The sequence below is a fragment of the Brassica napus genome, chromosome A7 (genome assembly GCF_020379485.1).
Source record: "Brassica napus cultivar Da-Ae chromosome A7, Da-Ae, whole genome shotgun sequence".
NCBI lineage: Eukaryota > Viridiplantae > Streptophyta > Magnoliopsida > Brassicales > Brassicaceae > Brassica > Brassica napus.
This window is the reverse complement of record NC_063440.1, coordinates 26,674,712-26,690,198: the sequence shown is the minus strand read 5'-3', so window position 1 is coordinate 26,690,198 and position 15,487 is coordinate 26,674,712. Positions and strand designations below refer to the sequence as shown.

At 38.1% G+C, this 15,487-nt stretch overlaps 4 protein-coding genes across 5 annotated transcripts; 3 read left to right on the top strand and 1 right to left on the bottom strand.

Moving 5' to 3' along the window:
* The first annotated feature begins 596 nt into the window (after positions 1-596).
* LOC106421670 (O-fucosyltransferase 16-like) lies at positions 597-3,705 on the top strand. 2 transcript variants are annotated; one of them, XM_013862512.3, is made up of 10 exons: positions 597-984; positions 1,059-1,112; positions 1,190-1,280; positions 1,386-1,462; positions 1,618-1,706; positions 1,787-1,970; positions 2,108-2,289; positions 2,348-2,450; positions 2,519-2,850; positions 2,937-3,705. In XM_013862512.3, exons 1-10 carry the CDS (start codon positions 817-819, stop codon positions 3,400-3,402), a joined length of 1,746 nt encoding a protein of 581 aa, XP_013717966.1. In that variant the 5' UTR covers positions 597-816; the 3' UTR covers positions 3,403-3,705. The 2 variants fall into 2 exon arrangements, with proteins under 2 accessions (XP_013717966.1, XP_013717965.1); XM_013862511.3 differs by having other exon boundaries at positions 1,056-1,112.
* Positions 3,608-6,477, bottom strand: LOC106421671 (WD repeat-containing protein DWA2). Its single transcript, XM_013862513.3, has 12 exons — positions 6,218-6,477; positions 6,063-6,146; positions 5,858-5,990; positions 5,453-5,564; positions 5,127-5,354; positions 4,921-4,990; positions 4,738-4,826; positions 4,558-4,603; positions 4,287-4,357; positions 4,135-4,208; positions 3,991-4,049; positions 3,608-3,891 (listed from the first exon to the last, which is right to left on the bottom strand). Exons 1-12 carry the CDS (start codon positions 6,260-6,262, stop codon positions 3,850-3,852), a joined length of 1,053 nt encoding a protein of 350 aa, XP_013717967.1. The 5' UTR covers positions 6,263-6,477; the 3' UTR covers positions 3,608-3,849.
* Positions 6,478-7,236: 759 nt separating this feature from the next.
* Positions 7,237-10,352, top strand: LOC106421585. Its single transcript, XM_013862414.3, has 2 exons — positions 7,237-7,915; positions 9,453-10,352. The coding sequence occupies exons 1-2, from the start codon at positions 7,394-7,396 to the stop codon at positions 10,224-10,226; spliced, it is 1,296 nt and encodes a 431-aa protein (XP_013717868.1). The 5' UTR covers positions 7,237-7,393; the 3' UTR covers positions 10,227-10,352.
* A 3,633-nt stretch (positions 10,353-13,985) lies between these two features.
* Positions 13,986-15,145, top strand: LOC125576375. The gene has a single exon (XM_048736298.1). It carries the CDS (start codon positions 14,097-14,099, stop codon positions 15,012-15,014), a length of 918 nt encoding a protein of 305 aa, XP_048592255.1. The 5' UTR covers positions 13,986-14,096; the 3' UTR covers positions 15,015-15,145.
* Positions 15,146-15,487: the final 342 nt, after the last annotated feature.

Genomic DNA, 15,487 nt, shown 5'->3' with positions numbered 1-15,487 from the left:
GTGTCATTTTATGTTTTTAATGAAAAATTTAATAATAATATTTTTATTATATTTTTCGATCGATTAAAATATGGTTATGTGTATATGTAATAATGTTTTTATTTCGGAAATATGCAAAATTAAATATTTTTTTAATTTATGTGCATAAACCTAAAACGATAATTAAAGTGAACGGAAAAGTATAATTTTTACAGCCTGAGAGCATCAGCATTAGTGAACCCCTTGGAAGAGGTTCACAAAGCATTTTTTTATTATTATTTTTTTTCTGTTTGATTTTTGTTTTTTAAAAAAAAAAAAAAAAAATTTATAACCGGACAAATCGCGGGCCGCCACGTGTCGTGAGGCCCGCGCTACAGTGATGATCCGGGTTCAGTGCAGTGAACTTCTAAGAGGGAGGTTCATTGCTTTTGTTTATTTTAATATTTTTTTTTTTCGAAAACTGTGTGAACTCTCCATGGAGTTCACTAATGCAGATGCTCTGATATTCTCTAATCTCTACAAGTCTCAAGCCATTTTTAAATAACTATTTTTAATCAAAACATTCATTTTTTAACTAATTAAAATATTTTGATGTGAAGAAGTAAATATTCAATTTATTTTTGAACCGGTAAATAAATATTTACACTCATACAAGACATCAGTAGCTCTCTCTCTCTCTAGACAAATCTCTCTATAGACAAATCTCTCTCTCTCTCTCTTGCTCATATTGTAGTTGTCGCTCGTGATCGAAAGAAAGCATGATTCGTGATTCTGAAACATTCTGATTCTTTATTACACGTTTCGATTCCCAATCTCTCTCTAGGCGCGGCGGCCGTCATGAGTTTCCAGCGGCGGCGCTACCCTTACTACAACCGTCTCCGCCGCCTCCTCCCTCTCGTCTTCGCCGTCTCCTTATCTCTCCTCGTCCTCTTCGCCTTCCTCTCCTTCCTCGCTCCCCATCCTGGAGATTCCGATCGCCTCCCACCTCGCGTTCGCCACACATCTGTACTCTCTCTCTCTCTATAAATCTCTCACCTTTTGATCCGTTCTGATATGATGTCGTTTTTTCACCGAAGCAGATCAACATCGGAGGTGGCAGTGATTCGATCAAATCAGCAGCTTTCCGAGTTCCGGTTAGTGGGTTTATCCTTCTTCCTTTCAAAGCTTTCGACTTTGTGGATCTCTCTATCAATGTGTGTGTGTTTTACAGAGAGATGGAGGCAGACCAGATCGTGATGTCTGGCGTTCCCGAAACGCTGAGTTCTTCTACGGTTGCAGCAATGCTAGCACCAAGTTCCCAAGTGCGTAACACTCTTTATTATTCATTTGTTGTGTCACTGATCTTACCAAAGTTGGAAACTTTGAGCTTCTGAATCAGGCATTGACTCTTAGTTATCTGTTTGCAGATGCGAAAGCAGTTACGAGAAATGATCGATACTTGGCAATCGCCACCAGTGGTGGCTTGAACCAGCAACGAACTGGAGTTAGTTCTATTCTCCTTCTTTGGTTTTATTATTTCAACGAAATGTCTTTACTCTTATGTCAGCTAATGTTTTGAAGTCTCTCTGTTTGGATCTATTCAGATTATCTATCTAGTGTAGATTGTATAGCACCTTGTTCTGACGTGTCTTTGTACAGATTGTAGATGCAGTTGTTGCGGCAAGGATTCTAAACGCTACTCTTGTCGTTCCCAAGTTAGACCAGAAGTCTTACTGGAAGGATGCCAGGTTCGGCACCAGACTAAGCATTTATATTTTTTTACTCCCAAAAGGAAAATGACTTAGTAACTTTGTGCGTTTGCCTGCAGTGACTTCTCGCATATCTTTGATGTTGATTGGTTTGTATCGTTTCTGTCTGAAGACGTTAGAATTATAAAGCAGCTTCCGCAGAAAGGAGGGAGACCATGGAGTCCAAGTAGAATGCGTGTCCCACGGAAATGTAACGAGAGATGCTATATTAACCGGGTTTTACCTGTTCTTCACAAAAGGCATGTAAGTTTCCTTCTTCCCTAAATCTCTCTTTCTTATTTCATTGTTTGATGCATTTTGTACTCAAGGAGAAGTGGTGTTGTCTTATGAACAAGTATCTCGCTGAAGCCTTATTTTTTGCTGTATTATGTATGCTTCAGGCAGTTCAACTGAACAAGTTTGATTATAGACTTTCAAACAAGTTGAGCGATGAGTTGCAAAAGCTAAGATGTAGAGTAAATTACCATGCTCTAAAGTTCACTGATCCGATACTTAAAATGGGAAATGAATTGGTCCGGCGCATGCGACTGAGGAGCAAACACTTCATTGCTTTACATCTAAGGTACCACCACCTTTCACCTTTAAATCTAAAAGAATGTTTTGACGAAAGTTTGTTGCAGGTTTGAGCCTGACATGCTTGCGTTCTCTGGATGCTATTACGGTGGTGGTGATAAAGAAAGGAGAGAACTTGCAGCAATCAGAAGAAGATGGAAAACATTACATGTAATGTCCTATTCATTAACATTCACTTCATTGTATGTTAAATAGCTAACTTTGCAAGTTTATTGCAGATTAACAATCCAGAGAAACAAAGACGACAAGGAAGGTGTCCCCTCACTCCAGAAGAAGTCGGACTAATGCTCAGAGCTTTGGGATACGGCAGTGATGTTCATATATACGTCGCGTCTGGTGAAGTATACGGAGGAGAAGAGTCTTTGGCTCCTCTGAAAGCACTCTTTCCTCACTTCTATTCGAAAGACACTATAGCTACAAAGGAAGAGCTAGAGCCTTTTGCTTCATACTCTTCGAGAATGGCTGCGCTAGACTTCCTCGTGTGTGATGAGAGTGATGTGTTCGTAACCAACAACAATGGCAATATGGCTAAAATATTGGCTGGGAGGAGGTACTCAAAACATCATCATCTTCTTCAAAGTGTTTAAGCATTTTTTGCAAAGTGTTTAAGCTTTTTTGGTGGATGTGAACTTGCAGGAGATACTTTGGACATAAGCCCACGGTTAGGCCAAATGCAAAGAAGCTTTACAGGTTGTTCCTGAACAAAGAGAACACGACTTGGGAGGAGTTTACCTCTAGAGTCCGTTCGTTCCAGAGAGGGTTCATGGGAGAGCCAAAGGAAGTAAGAGCTGGTAGAGGTGAGTTTCACGAGAACCCTTCCACGTGCATATGCGAAGACACAGAGGCTAAGGCAAAGGCGCAAATAGAATCTAGAAAGCTTGGAAAGAAAAACAAATCTACAAATAAAGACGCAGCAGCAGCAGTGACAGTACCTAACGATGTTCAAAGTGAAGAGGATGAGCCGGATTGGTCAGAGCCAGACTATGAGGAAGAGCAAAGTGATCTTCAAGACAGAGGATTGTACAATGGGACGAGTTTGGACTACGATGATCCATCATCTACCTCTGATGAGCCAGAGCTTGAAGAAATGCTATCAGACTAGTTACATCACATCATTACAACTGAATCTCTCATCTGCTTGGACACTTCAGAGTGAATTTTTCCAACCTTGGGGTTAAAGCCTTTGTTGTAAGCATTTCGTATTGAATGTCTCGTGTACATAGAACCGCCATAGAGCGTCCTTTGTTTCTCTAGGAAAGAGCCATTTTTGTTTTCGATCATACTATGGCAATATCCAGAATCAGGGCTTGGTCAGAGATGTAGCTTTATATTAAAAGGAAAACAAAGAGGGCATATGTATCATTATGATAAAGAATCTTATATAATAAAACTGAATTGTAGCAAATCTCTGTATAGCTTGCGACTTGAGTGACAGGGATGACCAAAGACATCAGAAACATGTTACACTAATAGTTCTTTGTTCTTGTGCTTCTTCTCAAAAACGTTCAAACATGATAGATAATGCAGCTTCTTGCCAAGCTGCATGTACCTATCTTCTCGGCAAGAAAGGCTTGACGGATTCGATCACAACCTAACAAAAGCATACACCAAAGCATATTAGTAGACAGTACATGATTTATTTTATTAATTCTCCAATGTTCTTTCGGTTCTTAGTAGAATTGTTAAGTACCCTGCCGTCATATGACAATGATGCAAAAATCCAAGGCTCGCGAGAGCTCCAAGCCAGGCCTGTGACAGCAATTATGTTAGTAGTTTTGATGCACCTTTAGTGCAGTTTTAGAACTATGAACTCAGTTTGGTCAAGAGCATTTACCATACACACTGTCTTCGTAGTCTGTATAAGAATTTAGCAACGGATTCACACGCTGACGCGATGCTTCTGCCGACCTGCAGAACATAGGCGTTGGAATCAAAGTTGGAAAAACTGCAAATGGTTGGTTGTGATGATGATAAAGAGAACTCTACCTTTCTGAGGCTTGATTATCACTAGATGCCGAAGCAAACCACAAGTTTACAGCTGAGTCTGTTCCAACGCTCTGTGATTAATTAAATTAAATCAGAAACAGCATTCTAAAAGTATACAAAACTGTCCCTGAATCATCGAGTTGTAATGCTCAACAGGTAAAAGCATCATCCTAGTTAATCTAGAGCATTTCAGCTTGAAGCCTTTATAGTGACAATCACAGTTACAATATAGTTAAGAAGGTAAAGAGGTATGGGAAAACGATACGAGTACCAGAATTAGTTCTTCATACTCAGGGTTACATCTGACAGCCCATGTCCTGTAAAATTTGTCAGTAATAACGATCAGACAAGAGACCAGTTCCATGTCTAAATCATTACATTTGTGTGTACGTGTGAACCACAATCAAGAAAAGGAAAAAGATTCCAGAAATGAGCATAGAGCTAAAGTTACCAGTGTGTATGACCAGGGAGCTCTTGGACAGGAACCTTAGCTTTCCGAAGATCCCAGATATGTATGCCAGATTCATCATCTGCGGTGACCTACACAATAGACACTCCAATACATAAACACACAAAAATCTGATAACATTTTTTTTTTATATATGTGGAGATTATATATAATGTGAAGTCTTACAAGTATATGTTCTCTCTTGGTGTTGTAATCAACATTACGTACATGAGCACGGTCAATTGAATTAACATTCCTGTAAACATGCAAACATATCAAACTCAACATAAAGAATTAGAACACACAAACTAAACATGACAGACTATTGATTAGGTGAAAAGCCGCTAGCTATGCACGCAGGAATAGAGTATATGAAAAAAATGGTGACATACTTCATAGTCCTCAAGTCCCAGAACTGGATAGATGATTCAGAAGTCGCTGCCACAGAATTCACATCATGTGGATTCCATGCTCCACCTGATAAAGAATGCCGCATACCAGCCGACTCCTTAGATACCACCTCAGCACTTTTCTTTGAAGAGTCTAAACTCCACAACACAAGGTTCTGCTCATCCATGCTGATTAGCTTGTCCGATTTTCCAGAGGGACACCACAGAACGCTGTTTCCACAAAAAGGGCAAAGAGATATATGTTCATGAAAATGTGGATATGTTCTAGGCCTTTTGGAGCTCAGTCAGTAGATAAACCATGAACTCACCAATTGATCTTACCAACATGTGCATCAAGGGAGGCAACACATTCCAAAGTTGATGAATTTGACTGACCATACGGCTCAGGAATCTGCCATATCGCTGCTCCAAATGACTCGCCTTTAAAACGGAAACAACATTATAAGTCTCTGACATTTGCCATATCGGACCGAACATGATATATGGCTGTCTGGATAAATCATAGTTCCATAAATTGACAAAGGGTCCTTAAGTGCAAATGCATAGTCTAAGTCTATAATGTAAAGACAGTTCCTTTCAGCCTAAGCTTACCAATCCAAAACAGAGTATGCTAAAAAGGACTATATGGACCTGAGAATAGATTCCTAAAGAGTAAAGATATATACTTTCAATCACAAAGTCTAGTTTTTTTACTACTAATCAGCTCAAATTACCAGTGGAGAAGACAGTAGAGAAGATGCGCTGATCAAAAGGGCAAGAAGCAAGGTCCCAAATCTCATTAGGATGCGAAAACAAACCCTCGCACACCAGCTCAGATCCACCAGATGACAGACGTAGCAGATGAACCTAACCAATCAAACAATCAGAAACTCTTCAGATCCGGATAACGAGACAAATGCAATCTAAAAGAGCCATCACCTCGTTCTCTTCTTTGAGGCTTAGTGTTCCAGTGAGGAAGCTGGTGTGATCCGTATCTGCTTTCACATCCGATATACATCTCGCCTGCCAAAAAAAAACAACAACAGATCCCATCAGAAGCTGGAGATTGAAGAGAGATCGAGATTGCGAAGTACCTGATACTTTAAACCGTAACCGATACCAGATGATCCTCCTTGCATTGTAGCCTCTAAGCCAACGTTAACAGATTCAGGAAGGAAAGTGTCGCGACGATTTGCCGCTCTTTGACTCTGCTGGTTTCGAGCAGATGATCTTTAATGGGCCTCTTTTAAGATTTTTAAGCCCATTTAGAAGTTCATTTTACTTAGCAGGCTTGTCCAAATTGAATAGTTAATTATTTAATTGTACGTAAATTTGGGTTGACAAAATTAGCGATACAGAAGTTATTGAAATTTTATACTAGAAGAAGTTTGTTTAAATACAATGAATTAAATATAGAGAGGTGTAAAGAAATCATAAAAAAATCATAGAAAAGTAAAGAAATCTATTTGGTTTCTAAATTTAATGAAAAATAAATTATATTAAGAGCACCTAGAGCAAATTTGGAACCGTATTTGATACAATTCAAAGACATTTCTCTCTACTTAGGTTTGCTGATATAATGTAGACATAATTCTCTTTTTTTTTGGGAATATGAATACGGCATAGTCAAAGGTACGAAGTATGAACGTTCACGACAGAAAATACTTTTCTTTTCCTCGTGTTAAATTAAAAAATAATACGTTTCTTGACACCCAAACAACCCAGTTATTTTTACTCCACATCCTTCATTTTCTGTAACATGTTTTAAGATTAATTCTTCATTAGTATATGGCAACAGACCCTTTAGTTAACGATTAACAGTCACACTACACATTCTTGTAAAACGTTTGGCGAGGAGCTTTGAAATTTAATCAAACGATTTTAAGTGTTTAGGAAGACAGTTTTTTTTGGGTCAAAGAGAGTTGTGATAAAATTAAGCATTTAAAACATTTATTAAGCAACTCATGAAAAACTTGAAAATAAATAAATAAAACGATTTCATTTCCTATGTAACGTAGTCAATACGTATAAAGTTTATTAATTATCACATTTATATGAGTATATAGATATAAAACTTAAGAAATAAATAAATAAATAAAGAAGTAAACAAAACCAAACCCACGCTGAAAGTTGATTTCACCTTCCACTCCAACGAACCAACGCCTCTCAGAATCAGTTCCAAGTTTATCTTCAAAAATATAAATCTCTCTCGGCAGAACGTTACGTGTGTTTAAAGAACCGACGGTATTTTACGGCGAAGATCCGTCGTCATGTACGTCGCCAGGAGAATCTCCGACGTTGATCGCCGTCTTCTCCTCGTCCTCGCAATCCCGTTTCTCTCCCTCCTCCTCTTGCTCTCTCTATCTACACTCAATCTTGATCCTCCTCCCACTCTCGCACCTCTCCGTAACCTAATCTACACTCATACCCTAACCGCCACCACCGAGAACACCGGTTCCGACCCTCGCGACGTAACTCCAGCGGAGGAGGATGAAAACTCACGGCGGGGGAAGAAGGAGGAGTTGATGAAGTCGAAGATTGCGGTGTGTTTGGTTGGAGGAGCGAGGCGGTTCGAGTTAACCGGACCGTCGATTATTGAGAAAATCCTTAAGGTTTATCCTAATGCTGATTTGTTTCTCAATAGTCCTCTCGATCACAACTCTTTCAAGCTACGGTTGCTCAAAGACTCGCCAAGGCTCGCATGGGTTCGTATCTTTGAGCCTACGCCGATCAACGAGACTGAACCGATGGTTCGAGTCCTCACACCCATGAATTCGCCTAATGGCATTAAGGTAAGTTATAATTTTCTTACCTTTTTAGAAAAATTTGCTCGACTTTAAATTGAATGCATGGTTTATTACATCACAAGTAACATTTCGGGGAAAAAAACAAAATAAAAGGATAAGAAACTAGTCAATAGAGGGGTCCGTTTAGTTGGAGAGGGTTAGGTTTGGTGTAACCGTTTCTTGGTACCTACGTTACTCATGTAGTCATGTCTATGAATGTTTTTTTATGATGGGTTTAGTTTTGTTTGATATTTGGTGTTGTAACAATCTCACCAACTACTTTGTTTTTTTCTTGGTTCTTGTCTAACAAAATGGCGTTTTATAAATGTCATTTCAAATGGCTATAGAATTATTGGATGTAAGATCATCTCCAATTGAAGCTTTCACATGATTATTTTACAATAAATTTAATAAAAATAATGGAAAGAGAAGAGAGAGGATGAGATGAAGTTCATTTAGAGTAAATTCATTGGTAAGTTTCTCATTTGAAGGTTCTTAAAAAAATTATTATTATTTTAATTGATAAAAATAACTGATTAGTTTTGAATTGTCTTAAGTAAAAATAATCTAATCATAGTTTGCCAAATGGACAAGGAGGTTCTGAAAAGATATAATTTTAGAACTCTATCATGATCTTTCTCCTAGAGCAAGATCATGGACAATGAGGTTTTTGGACTAGAGCAAATTCAGTGAGGAGTTTTCTTCTTGGGGTTTTCAAAATATATATGTATGTCTTTATAAATATTTTGAGAGCTCCAAGGAGATAACTCCCCATTAGAGTTACTCTTAAGGTTACTATAGATTAAGGTTGAAATCCAGTTTACAATTTCTTGGTAATTGTTATCGTCTCGCAAGGTTTAGGTAGACTTCTAGTCTTGTAGAGTTGTAGACTTGTAGTCTAACTAGTCCGAGACTGAAATTCGCTTCTTAACCTTTTGTGGACCCACTTTCCCCGTAAATTAAGATCATGTAGTTTACGTATACTATGGTTTGTGGAGAAAAATGTATTCTGATTTTCGTGGAAAATATACGTATATATTTTTTTTATGGTAATAATTATTTATGAAATGTTTAAATGCGTGGTGAAGTGGCGTGATAATGTATATGCCAAGGCTTCTAGTATGTTTTGGTTCCAAGCATGTATACTGTGTACATTGGTCAAAAACTTTGTACTACCTAGTGATAAATCATATACTATTATCTATTCACATTTGCTTGATTTTGCATTACATTTTGGAAAGTGATTATTTTATGTGACATACTTGCTCAATGTATATAAAATGAAAATAATTAATCTACATATATTAGCTTTTTGCATCTCTTAGTCTGATCAAATGTGTGACTCGTGATTGTTTTGTTTTTTGTTTTGGACAACCTCGTGATTGCATTCTTCCGATATTATATGTACTAGTAATTATAGATTTAATCAAGTGTGTGCCTCGTGATTGTATTTTTCTGATCAAGTGTGTGCCTTGTGATTGTATCTTTTTATCCTGAGAATATATTCTCACCTGTGTTATTTCTTGGCCTCAATATATGATAGGGCTTATTACAATACTTCAATCTCGTAGAAGGTTGCATCACGATGATAAAGGCGTACCAAAACGAGAATAACTTCACATACGACTGGATAGTCCGGACCCGTGTCGACGGCTACTGGTCTGACACACTCGACCCTGACTACTTCAAACCGGGCCAGTACCTAGTCCCACCAGGTTCCTCCTACGGTGGCCTCAACGACCGCTTTGGCGTCGGCGATCTCAACACCTCAACGGTGGCTCTCTCTCGCCTCTCACTCATCCCCGACCTCGACTCGGCCGGTTTAACTAGCCTCAACTCCGAGTCCGCCTTCAAGGCCCAGCTCTCAACTCACCGTGTTCCTTGCGTAACCAAACCTCTCCCTTTCTGCATCATGACAGACCGAACCTACGAGTTCCCTCCGTCTAGCTACGGAGTTCCCGTGGCTGCGCTATCTAGCCGCGGACCATTGAACGGTGCCAAGTGCCGTCCGTGCACGGTCGCGTGCAGTGGCTCTTGCGTGGGGGAAGTAATGGGAAAGCTTAACAAAGAGTGGAGCTGGACGGAGTGGGAGAACGGGACGTTGAAGCTGTGCGACGCACATGGAGAGTGGGAGGAAGGTTGGGAGAAGATATTTGATGGAGTCGCCGGCGAAGAACTCGCACGTGCGAGGAAAAGAGGCGGAGGTTTGGAGTCGAGGAGATGTGTGGAAGAGTTTGAAGAGATGAGAGGAGTGACCGTTAAATGGGAAGCTCCCGCCTCCGAACAGATCTGCATGTTGGGCCTGAAGCCCAAATAGAACATATCATTTTTGGGTCCACCTTAATTCGCTAACACATTTCCCAAATTTTTAGTTGTTTTCACGGATTAAATTGTTGGAAACTATGTTCAGATTAATTTTGATGTTTGAAAATATAAAATCAAATGTTTTGCCCAAACAAAATATATAAAATCATGTGTTGAAATATATATACATACATATGTATATAAATATACTAAATCATGGTCAAAAACAATTGTTGCTAATGTATAAGTTTTATCTTGATTTATAGAAGTAAATAAAACATTGCAGTATGAAATGTCTGCAAGGATAAGTGGCATGATATGTCTTCAACCCTTTTTTCGTGAAGTGGAAAATAAAAGTTTTGTTGCGTATATGGATTTAACAGTGGCGATGTATTTTGGTTTTCTTCTAGCTAAAATCCGGCTTACGGCACATGCAGAGTAAACACTTGCCTACAGCCAAAAAATTTCTGAGGATTTTTAGCTTAAGAAAAAAGTATTCGGCATAAAAAAAAAGAAATTGGCATAAAAAAAAAAGCTCAATTTTTTTCAATGGAGTGGGTCGTCGCTCCTAAATGATAATGGTAAAAGACTAAAAGTTGCACCGTTTGTCTCTTTGGCGTTTTCGGCAGTAAGTTAAATGAATTCCTCAAAAGAATAACATCAAACTGTATATGTGCAAACTTGAAATTTATTCAAAGGCACATTGAGGTATGAGCTGAACCAGGATCATCTTTTCTGTATTCAGTGCAAACAAAACTAAAAATTATATCGAGATATATAGATTTGTAGTATTGATATACTAGCTATACCACATGGAAGAATCTCCACATCTATTCGGAAATTGAACCTGTTACAGGATTCGATGTTTTAACTTCGATACGTTGCAGATTTGTACATCTTTTTACGCATCATTGCATGTACACACTCTCTACTATACATCGATACATAAATTAAGTTATGTACTACTGGAAAAATTTCCTATGGGTTTTGAGGACGGCCAACCACGCAATGCATCGATGCGTGTATATTAATATCTCACGTGACCTTGCATTTGACAGATGGATTGGAATCTCGGCACATCACGCGAGGAAGATGCGAATATACATCTAGATTATATATCGTCTATTATTTTCTCCAAGCACCTATAATAAGTATCTGAATCAGCTAATTTCATGTAAAAGGAGGATCTTGAACTTTTTAAGTCATGTAATCAGTAAACTACAATTCTGTCTATGATATGAATAATTAGCAAAAAATATGTAAAACATCATTTTGATTTTTCGAAAGAAAACCCCTACCGCAGCTTTTGTCAAACAAAAAAAACCGTACCGCAGCTGCGCAGCATATGTCATGCATGGTCAGGCCCGGTGCTTTCATTTTATTTTAAACTTTCTTTTTGTTTGTTACTGCATGTTATAAACTTATAAAAGAACCTCCAACGGTGTTAAAAAAAGTATCTAACAAGTAACAAATTGAAAAAAATGAAAAGCTAAGGAAAGACAGAGAAGGTGATTCTCATTTGAGAGGTTTTTAGAACCTCTAAAGATACTAAAGTTACAGGTGTGAAGTTTCTAATGGCTGACAATCTTTTGAAAAATAAAAGAATAATTGCATAATAAAAACAAACAATAAATAATAATAGAAACTGTGGTGAGTTTGTAATCGTTAATGTTGCTCTAAAGACTGCCGCACACCGTTAAATGTTCCTTAGATTATTTTTTTGTCAGCATTCCTTAGATTAATGAAACCATTGAGACTTATAAGTTATACTTTCCGTACGTACATATCCCTTCTAATTTATGAAAAGCAAAGTCTTATCTGAAAATAAAAACTAATCATTCAATACATGCAAATTAAAAAGCCAAATCAAGAATACACGGTAATATAGAACTTCATTTAAAAAATTTATAGTAAAAACGATGGACTGCCTAAAATGTTTCCAGGCAAATTTAAACTGACGGTCTTCGTATAGTATATTGATAACTAATGGTATCTTCACGCCATATAATGGATTCATGACCATAAATCTCAGTGGAGTGATCATATGCATATATGGATTCTATCGATCTAAACACTCAAATCGAGAAATATCTCTAAAAATCCTATCACAGAGTCGGTGTGGTTCTTCACGTTTTATTTCAAGTCAGTTGCTGATTTAAATCCAGAAATCAAGCCACATGCTTTAGAAAATCCAACTCTGTTAGCGTTAAGTAAGGCCCTCATCATGTTTGTGGATCTACACCGAAACACTCGTCTTAAAAGTCCACACGCTTGCACAACCTAATTATATAATCCTTAGTTGAAGTAAAATCTCGATTTAAGGGCAAGATTATATTATTTAATTATATATCTTTCTTTTTCATGATCGTGGTAGGACAAAAGTGAAGTGTCGTGAACAAGAAAACCGTGATTTTGATCCTTTGATGCATAGTTGGGGACTTGGAGTTGCCGTTCTCTGACATGTCCCAGCTCACCCCTCGTGCTTTGTTTATTACTAGACACTTAATCTCGAGTTTAACAGTCTAACAAGTTCCAACTTATATGTAAATGTACGTTTAATTAATATTTTTGTAATCTTTTTTAAAAGGAACCATTTAGCCGAATGTATAAAATAAATCTTGATTAAACTTAGACCTCTATAATTTTTATATTGTTCGATTCATGTTGATGATCATTCATAACCATGTGAGAAAAAAATCTGGCTTAACGCGTCTATGCCCCTACCAAATTAGTTTACGGGAGACTCAGCTCAAGTATATTTATTTATATAAAATTAATGTGATAATTAATCAATAGAATAGTGACTACTCCACTTTATTAGAAAGGTGAGAGCAGTTTTGGATTGAAGGTTTAGCTAGGGTGGCTAACCCACGTGTGTCCCCTCTCCGCTTGAAATGGAACATATGTTATGTCTTTTAACTCGTTAAATCTGATTAAATTAATCCACTATTCACCTTAATAAACTATATGAAACACACACTAGATAACGATTACCTTCGAATCTATGTATTTATTGACATAACATGATCTTGGCCTTGCTTGAGATTAATAAGGGCTTAAGAAAATGTTAAAACGTTACCCAGATGTTGACCTAACGTACGTCCATGTAAAATAAAAGTCTAATGGGTGCATAATAATTATATATGTACGAATAAAATGTGAAGTGTTACATCTAGCATTTTCAGTTTTGTGCGGTGGAAGAAGTTACCGGAATAATAGGTATTAAGAAGCAGCAAGTTAAGTCCAAGGAGAGACAAGGACGATGTCAACGGTAGGAACGAGCTTATTTCGTTTCACATTATTTTGGCGGGATTAAGGTGGATCATGTCGAAGTCACATAACCATAAATAACTGAGGATCCTTAGATTAACGTTGTTTAAAGATTCAGAAGAGATCTGGTTGGTAAAAACAGAAGATACACACGAGTTCATGGTGTACCTAATGGTCAAATGAGGTATTTGAGCACCTTCTTCCTGGAGTACTATGAGAATTTAGATTATCTACCTCATCAGTCATCACCCATATAAACTCTTAATGTAAAGGCAGAAAACTCATTGTCACCCCGGGTGACTCACGCGTTGGTTACTAGATTAATGTAATCTTAAGATTCTTAACCGAATTAATAGAAAGAAAAACTTACAGTTGGGGAAATAACAAAAGCAATTATTTTTTTTTTAAAAAGTAGCAAGCTCTCCCACGTGCACATCATCTCAAACTTGGTTGATGTGCAACGCTCTTTCACATGTGTATATATAAACAAAACGCTCCTTCCTCTTCTCTCACCATTTCAAAACACATTCAAAACCATCTCTCCTTCTCATTATCCTTCTCTCTCTCTCTCTCTCTCTCTCTCTCTCTCTCTCTCTCCCTCCTCCTCCGAAACATGGTTGGAGTTTTCCGGCGATCACTCTCTTTCCCTAACAAACCCACCGTCCGTCCACCACCACCATCAAAGCCACGTGTCTCTCACCACACAAGATCCATCAGCCTCCCATGCAGATCACACCCTTTGATCTCCCACATCAACCACGAGATCTCCCAGATCAAATCCTGGTCCTCCTCCTTCGACCGCCGCACCACCGCATGGCTCACCGACGGTCTCAGCCTCCTCAGAGACGTCCAAGAAACGCTCTCCGACATCCTCCACCTCCCTCAGTCGCAGGAGTCTCTCCGCAACCGCCCCGTGTTCTTCGAAAATCTTCTCGAAGACCTCCTCCGCTTCGTCGACGCCTACGGCATCTTCCGCACGTCGGTCCTCTCCCTCCGCGAGCACCAGTCCGCCGCTCAAGTCGCCCTCCGGCGAAAAGACGACGTCAAAATCTCCTCCTACGTAAAATCTCGCCGCGCTCTAGCGCGGGATATAGCGAAGCTGACGTCATCTATACGCGAGCCGAAGACGAAGTACAACCGCTGCCACGTGGATGTTTTAAACGGTTCGTACGGTGAGGCTGAGCTAGCGTCGGTCATCGGTGACGTCATCGAGGTCACTGTTTTGGTGTCTGTGGCGCTTTTCAACGGAGTCTATTTATCTATACGTTCGAGTAAGACGACGACGTTTGTTGGGTTTCTTAAGAGGTCTGAGAAGAGAGACAAGAACTGTGAAGGGATCGAGGAGCTGAAGCAAGTCGAGGAGAAGAGCTTAGTTGGATTGAGCAAGAAGAAAAACGAAGAAGTGAAGATTCTTACTAAGAAGATGATGGAGTTGGAGAATTCGATCGTTGAAATTGAATGTGGGAGTGAGAAAGTGTTTAGGGGTTTGATTAGTACTCGGGTCTCATTGCTTAATGCCCTAACACATTAACATTGTCAACTCTCATATGATCTCGTCCTTTTTCTTCAAAATTTCAGTTTATTTGCGTTTTTGTCCGATTTTTTCATTATTTGTATGAGTTAAATACTTGAATAAAATAGAAAACAAAGATATATACATTACATGTTGTTTTCATACAAATATGAGAATTATTATATCGAGAGTTCTACAACAAACAATTTTACATGTTAAAGTTACGTTTTATAATAATTCATGTAAAATTATTATATTTAACTCACACTGATGAACTGTTTTATGAAAATATACATCTGAAATTTCTGTTTGCATAAATGATCATAAATTACATTTTTAAGGTTTGAATCTAGAATTTCATGGTATATATATATATATATATATATATATATATATATTAATTAATGAACCAAAGGATAAGTAGATTTCCATCTTTGTTGTTTTTATGTTACAAACCAAAATTTATCTTGGATTTAATTGGCTATAAGAAT

What these genes read in the sequence shown, in the direction of transcription:
- LOC106421670 (XM_013862511.3), top strand. Translation starts at nt 817, where the DNA reads ATGAGTTTCCAGCGGCGGCGCTACCCTTACTACAACCGTCTCCGCCGC. An exon ending in CTCGCGTTCGCCACACATCT is followed by an intron (nt 985 to 1,055) that starts GTACTCTCTCTC and finishes TTTTCACCGAAG; the next exon opens with CAGATCAACATCGGAGGTGG. An exon ending in TGAACCAGCAACGAACTGGA is followed by an intron (nt 1,463 to 1,617) that starts GTTAGTTCTATT and finishes GTCTTTGTACAG; the next exon opens with ATTGTAGATGCAGTTGTTGC.
- LOC106421671 (XM_013862513.3), bottom strand. Translation starts at nt 6,262, where the DNA reads ATGCAAGGAGGATCATCTGGTATCGGTTACGGTTTAAAGTATCAG. An exon ending in GTTACGGTTTAAAGTATCAG is followed by an intron (nt 6,147 to 6,217) that starts GTACTTCGCAAT and finishes TTTTTTTGGCAG; the next exon opens with GCGAGATGTATATCGGATGT. An exon ending in GATAATCAAGCCTCAGAAAG is followed by an intron (nt 4,209 to 4,286) that starts GTAGAGTTCTCT and finishes TATGTTCTGCAG; the next exon opens with GTCGGCAGAAGCATCGCGTC.
- LOC106421585 (XM_013862414.3), top strand. Translation starts at nt 7,394, where the DNA reads ATGTACGTCGCCAGGAGAATCTCCGACGTTGATCGCCGTCTTCTCCTC. An exon ending in ATTCGCCTAATGGCATTAAG is followed by an intron (nt 7,916 to 9,452) that starts GTAAGTTATAAT and finishes AATATATGATAG; the next exon opens with GGCTTATTACAATACTTCAA.
- LOC125576375 (XM_048736298.1), top strand. Translation starts at nt 14,097, where the DNA reads ATGGTTGGAGTTTTCCGGCGATCACTCTCTTTCCCTAACAAACCCACC.